Raw genomic sequence first — 7,296 nt, forward strand, 5'->3', positions numbered from 1 at the left:
TCTGTGTTTGACATTAACGTAAAATGTCTTCTATCGTAATTACACGAACGCACCAATCTTTTCTCAGGTCTTCAGTGATATCATATATCTATATTTTAACATATTATTTACATGAATACAACCATTATTGTTTAAAATTGGTTGTGTTATACCAATATATATATATACAAAATAAGGTTACTTCTTATAAAATTATGTTGATGGAATTTATGGGATATTCTTATAGTTGGTATCCTGAACTCTTGGAAATACTTTCTTTTGCGAGTGGTCGATGATCGTTAGTATGTACGACACCAACCCTTTGGGTAGACCTAGTCTACTGATCCTTGCAATTTTGAGAGCATGAGTGTAAATCTGCTCTTGTATCATAATTTGCATTTGTTTAATGTGATATGGTGTTTTGATCATCAATGTGGTACTTGTTTTTTTTTTAGATGGATTTTATTAATCGCACCTTCTATCACCTATATTGGCTAGCTGAGTTACATGTTCTACAGATACTCAGAAACGCAGAGCACCAAAACCAGTTTGAACTTGCCACCGTCATGATTCTCATGAATACAATCCTCATCAACAAATTAGGAATCGGTTGTATCAACGATCTTCATCAGAATCATTTCCTTCATCAGAAGTTTGTGGAATAATCATTCCGATAGCCTTTGAAATCTTCCGTGTCATTCAGTAATGATATAATATATATTTGATCGAGATCTTCAAGTTTGACTTACCATGGTGAAACTAAATAAAGCAAAAAGAAAGCTTCACTGTGTCGTCTCACTGTCAATTTTTATTTTTATTGGTTATCGCCATCTTGTACACAACAACGATATTTTTCCACCTAGCGGTAACAGGGAAAGTAGCTCTATATTATTTACCTTAGGCTGACTGGGGAGCGGTCATTATTTATACACATATATATATCGTTATATATCGTTACAATCGTTACATCCCCCTTTTTCAAATTTGAAGATTGTTTCACACAATTTTAACCAAGTCTCTGATAAAAAAACTTTAACTAAATATTTTGAGCTACTCCACGAGATGTTAACAGTCTTTGTATAACTAATCGCGATAGTGCCACATTAAACACGTTATCGTTAACACAGTCTCTGGTCGGCAAGATGCTAACTATAGACTAACACTTCAACTATAATAATAAAGTCCAATTCTGGTTTACTTTAACTATAACAAACTAAACTACAAACTATGACTAGTAAATATAAATGGATTGGCACATTAAATGACATCTTGGCACAGGTTCCTCACATCTGGTAATCCTTGAACCGTTTTGGCAGGACACTTCGTCCCCGGGTCGTCATTTTCACTGGTGTTACTGCGGCTGGTTCCTGATTAACGGACGTCGGACTCCTCTGTTTAGAAAGTAGTGCCTGCTGAGACACTGACGACGCATCAAGCTGACTAGACACTGGAGTGTACACCTCGGGTGGTGTATCAACATGGTTTGAAGATGAATAGTTAATTTCAACGTCGTTTTGCCTTACGTCACTTGGCGTTACTTCAACGTCGTCTCTTTCGACAACCATCCTTTCTTTGGTGGGTTTCAAATCCAATCTGTTCCTGCGGTAACTCCTTCCATCCTCCGTGCGGACCTTATACGACCTGATGTCAACCTGACCTTCAACCGTTGCCTTTGTCCATCCATTAGTCTGTCCATTCCGTAATGGCCTGATCCGTACAGTATCTCCTCGTTTCAAACTGTTCAGATCTGTTCTACGAGACTTTCTGTCGTAGTGAAAAGTTTCTTTTGCCTTTCTTTCCATGAGTTTTTCTCTGGTGTTTTTCACTATCTGTGGCTCTAATTTCCTCGACAACATCGGTAGTAGAGTTTTAGCTCGTCTTCCAAGGAGTCGTTGAGCTGGAGATGACCCTATCCCTTCGGTAGTAGTGTTTCTCCACTCCAGGAGAGCTATGTATGGGTCTGTGGAGTCGTGGAGCGACTTCCCCAATAGTCTCTTAGCTGTTTTAACAGCATTCTCAGATTTTCCATTTGATTGTGGGTATCCCGGTGAGCTTGTGACATGTTCTATGTCATATTTCTCAGTAAAGTTCTCGAACTCACGGCTATTGAAAGGTGGCCCGTTATCTGTCACTAGAATATCAGGAATTCCTTGACGCGCGATATGGGCTTTCAACTTGTTTATAACATCTTTCCCTGTCTTAGTTGTAAGACGATCAACTTCGAAGAAGTCAGAGTAGTAATCAACTGTGATTAAATAACTCTTCTGGTTCAACTCGAATAAATCACAACCCAATTTCTGCCATGGGCGTGCTGGAACCTCATGACTGATCATTGGTTCACGGTGTTGTTTACTTCCAAATGTGTTGCACGTGTCACATGCATTTGTAAACTCTTCGAGATCCTTGAACATGTTTGGCCAATAGACGCTTTCTCGTGCACGTCGTAAGGTACTCTGTAGTCCTACATGTCCCGAGTGAAGTCTCACTATCGTGTCATGGCGCTGGCTCAGTGGTACAACGACCCTGTCGTTTTTGAACACTAGTCCATTCTGTATAGTCATTTCCTCTCGATATGGGAAATATATGTGCATAGCCTTAGGCAATTGTTCTTTGCTATCTGGCCATCCTCGTCGGATCACTGACTTTAAGAGGCAGAGATCTTGGTCACATTCTGTGGCCTGTTGTAGAGCAGATAGTCGTTTCTCACTTATTGGAAGATGTTGTAGCATGTTTATCTCTTCCTCGTCAAGGGTGAACACATGTTCATTGTTCTGCTTTTCTTCAGACTGATACGGTAGATATGCTCTGCTTAGTGTGTCTGCCATATACATCTCCACGCCACGCTTGTATACTACCTCATATTCAAATCTCTGTAAGCGTAGAAGCATCCTTTGAAGTCTCTTAGGCGCGCTCGCCAGACTTTTCTTGCATATTATCTCCAAAGGTTTGTGGTCCGACTCTACCAGGACTTTCTTGCCATATACATAGGTTTCAAATCTCTCCAGACCAAACACTACCGCTAAAAGTTCTTTTTCTATTTGCGCATAGTTTCTTTCTGTTGTGGTCAAAGCTCGCGACGCGTACGCGACGGGGTGATCATCCTGCATCAGACATGCGCCTAATCCAGCCTCTGATGCATCACATTGGAGAGTGATAGGTTTTCCTGGATCAAAATACCTCAACACAGGAGTGTCGGACAACATAGTCTTGATTTTCTCAAAACATTCTCCATGAATGCTGTCTTCCCAACAAAACTCATTCTCATTCTTCAGCAGGTTACGCAGTATTGTAGTTACCTGTGATATGTTGGGTGCAAACTTCTGCACATAGTTGACCATGCCCAGCAGTCTTTGAATAGCTGCCTTGTCTGTAGGTGTTGGCATGTCTACAATAGCTTTGATCTTTGCTGGGTCCACTTTCAGTCCTTCTGCTGATATTACATGTCCCAGGTATGTAACAGACTTTAACCTCAGTTTCAGTTTTTCCTTGTTGATTTTCAGATTCTTTTTCTGACATCTATCAAACAGAGCCTGTAATTTCTTGTCATGATCTATGAGAGCTTCTTCATCTGTCTCACCACACCCATATACAAGAATGTCATCGTGTATAGCCATGGTACCCTCTAGTCCTTCTAGCGCCTCGTCCACTCTACGTTGGAACTCCTCCGGTGCTGGACTTATACCAAATGGCATCCGTCTCCACCTATATCTTCCCCAAGGCGTACCGAATGTTGTTAAATAGCTGCTCTCCTCATCCAACTCCACCTGCCAAAATCCATCCTTTGCATCTGCGACAGTAAAAATCCTCGCTTTGTGTAATTCTGGCAGAATAGCATCAACAGTTGGGGTTGGGTAGTGGTTACGCTTCAGCGCTTTGTTGAGCGGCTTCGGGTCAATACATAACCTGACCTTTCCTGATGGTTTAGTCACTACTACCATCGATGAAATCCATTCAGTAGGGGTTTTCACAGGTGTGATTATCTCCAGTTTGCTCAGTCTGTCAAGTTCATCTTTCAGTTTCTCTCTAACTGCTACTGGAACTTTTCTCGTTGGTATCTGTACTGGTTGTACTGTCCTGTCTACCTCTAACTGTAGCTTTCCAGGAAGTTTTCCCAATCCTTCAAAAACAGAATTGTATTTCAAGGTCAAATCCTGGTCATCTGTTTTTACAGCTTGGACACGCTCGAGTCCTTCGGTTTGGATACAAACATTCTTGTTTACTGTGATCAGTCCCATTTGCTGAGACGCTTGTGCTCCTAGTATTGCCTGGACATTTCCTCTGACAATTACAAACTCGACGCTGTTTCTTTTTCCAGTTGCTGGGTTCACGACCCTCACGCGCCGTTTTCCTAAGGGCTTCGTTTCCGTTTTGTTAAACATAACAAGTCGTATTGTGGTATCCTCAAGATCTCTCAGCTCATTATCTCTGAAGATTTTCATATACATTTTCTCTGGCAAAATGTTCACTGTTGACCCACAGTCTACTTGAAACAAAACATCTTGGTCTTGAATAAACATCTTTGCCTGTATTCGTTTGCTGTAGTCGTTAATAGCATTCACATGTCTAATAGTTAACACAAACTCATCGTCGTAGTCATCTTCATCTACATAGTGGACCTTCTTTGTTAACTTCTGTTTGTGTACGTGTTTCTGTTGTGGTTTCTGTTGTGCACGACCTTGACATTTTATCTCAAAATGGTTGTCTCTTCCACACTTGTGACAGGTCTGACCCCAAGCTGGACAAGCTTCCTTTTTGTGAGCATGTATACGACCACAAAATTTGCATTCAATTTTCGACTTCGACTTACTAAACGACTTTTCATTCTGTCTTTGTCCCTTTGTTTGATGTTTACGTACCACATGGACTTCTTCCTGAGTAATTTCTCGAAGTTGTTTGGATGTTTTCTCGCTTGCTCTACATACGTCAATGCATGTATTTAGTTTCAGCTTGGCATCTTGCAACAGCTTTTTTCGAGTGTTGTTATCACGTATGCCTATCACCATCCTGTCGCGAATTAGATCGTCCTCTAACGCACCGTAATTGCAGGTTTTTGCTAGTGTTCTTAAAATGGAGACATATGTGTCAATATTTTCACTTTGTTCCTGGTCTCTCTTGTTAAAGCAGTATCTTTCATACGTTTCGTTTGTTTTTCCTACACAAAATGTGTCAAATTTCTGTATTACTAGGTTAATGTCTTTAGCTTGGTCTTCGGTTTCGAACTCAAAACCCTCAAAAATCTCCAGCGCATCAGCGCCTATACACGTGAGAAATGTTGCTGTACGTAAGCTTTTATCCTTTGTTGATAAACCCGTAGCTATTTCATAGTTGTCCCACACCCGTTTGAAACGCTTCCACGATTGTGTAAGATTAGATTTTAGATCTAATTTGGGTGGGAATGGTATGTTGAACGCTGGTAAGTTTATGACAGGTTGTGGGGCCGGGGGTTCCATTGTTTACATAAGCTTGATTTTGGCGGTAGTCTTCACCACGTGCTTGGTAACCGTTCGGTCAATTGACATTTACTGTGGGGTATTACACAATATCTCTACACCGTGCGGTGTTTCATCATCGACATCAATCACTTACAGTTCATGTCCCCGTCTTCTGACACCATGTAACGTTATCTAACGTTAGTAAATAAAGAAGAAAGCTTCACTGTGTCGTCCACTCTATATTGGTTATCGCCATCTTGTACACAACAACGCCACCTAGCGGTAACAGGGAGTAGCATATATATATCGTTATATATTATTTACCTTAGGCTGACTGGGGAGCGGTCATTATTTATACACATATATATATCGTTATATATCGTTACAATCGTTACTATGACATAGCAAACTATACAGATACAGCACGAAATCTACAAACGTTAGAAGATAGTCTATCTCTGTTTTGTAAATGGTGGAAAATTAAAATCAATATTGTTAAAACAAAAGTCATTGTGTTCAGAAGAGGTACTAGACTTAGCAAATATGAGAAGTGGTATATTGATGACATCCAGCTACAAGTAGTTTTTCCATAGAAATACATAGGTATTGTATTTACACCAAAGCTTTCCTGGTCAAAAGCAATGTATACTCTTGCAATCCAAGCTCGTAAAGCCCTATACATAATATACATGTAAACAGGTTGGTGGTCTTCGAACAACACAACATAATATTTAAGATATTTGATACAATGATAAAGCCTGTTATTACATACGGGGCAGAAATATGGAGTGAATAAGAAAATGATATCACTGAATCAATACAGTTGAGGTTTTGTAAAACCCTCCTCATGGTATCAAATAGTGCTTCATCTGGAGCAGTACTGGGGGACTGTGGTAGATTCCCTATCTATATTGATTATCATATCAAATGTGTGAAGTACTGGTTTAGATTGTTAAACATGGACAACTGTAGACTATCCAAGCATTGTTATGATATGCTCTTAGACCTGGATTGAAATGTGAGGACAACTTGAGCGAGCAAAATAAAATATTTGTTATATTCTTCTGGTTTGGTGATGTATGGGAAAGTCAGGGATGTGGTGATGAGAAACATTTTTTCTATATCTTCAAACAAAGACTTGTAAACAAAACTGGAGTCACACTACAGATTTATCAAACAAGCTCTCTATCTACTGCACTTTTAAATCAGAGCTGGTGTATGAACATTACCTATCAGTTGTTACTAATATTGAAAACAGAAGACAACTGTATAAATTTCGTATTTCAAACCATGAATTACACGTTGAAAAAGGACGTTTTAACAATGTGACTATAGATCAACGTGTATGTTATGCTTGTTCACTTGAGGGAAATGGTTACATTGAAGATGAAGAACATGTGTTGAAAACACGCAGTATGTACAGCAACTTAAGGCATATCTAGATTCATGAGATATACACTTTATCTGTTAGAGAATGTATGTCCTCTCAAATATGAAGAGGCTTGGTGCATACATCTACCATTGTAGCAGAACAAGAGACATTTCCATCAGAGAAAATAGATAGGTTAACACATATACCAGTGTACAATACAACATTGCATGCATTTCAAATATTAGATACATGTTTCAATTACTACGAATGAAAAATTCCTTTATGGTAAAAACAATGTACAATCTATCAAAATGGTAGAAACATATACATGTTTAAAGTCATAACCTATTGATCGAAGATATATCATTATATACAATGTAACATTGCACATGTATTACAGGTGTTAGATACGTGTTTCAGTTAAAGTGTGTGAATAATTTGCTTTGTGGTGCAAAGCAATATAAGATATATTAATAATTGCACATATATATGCATGTTTTAAAGACATGGTCT

The 7,296-nt window shown here is 39.2% G+C and overlaps 1 protein-coding gene across 1 annotated transcript; it reads right to left on the minus strand.

Moving 5' to 3' along the window:
• Positions 1 to 1,262: 1,262 nt before the first annotated feature.
• LOC132546410 (uncharacterized protein K02A2.6-like) lies at positions 1,263 to 5,429 on the minus strand. The gene has a single exon (XM_060210123.1). The coding sequence runs from the start codon at positions 5,427 to 5,429 to the stop codon at positions 1,263 to 1,265; it is 4,167 nt and encodes a 1,388-aa protein (XP_060066106.1).
• Positions 5,430 to 7,296: the final 1,867 nt, after the last annotated feature.

The sequence above is a fragment of the Ylistrum balloti genome, unplaced genomic scaffold, assembly GCF_031769215.1.
Source record: "Ylistrum balloti isolate Yb309-2 unplaced genomic scaffold, AGI_CSIRO_Ybal_v1 Utg369888, whole genome shotgun sequence".
Lineage (NCBI taxonomy): Eukaryota > Metazoa > Mollusca > Bivalvia > Pectinida > Pectinidae > Ylistrum > Ylistrum balloti.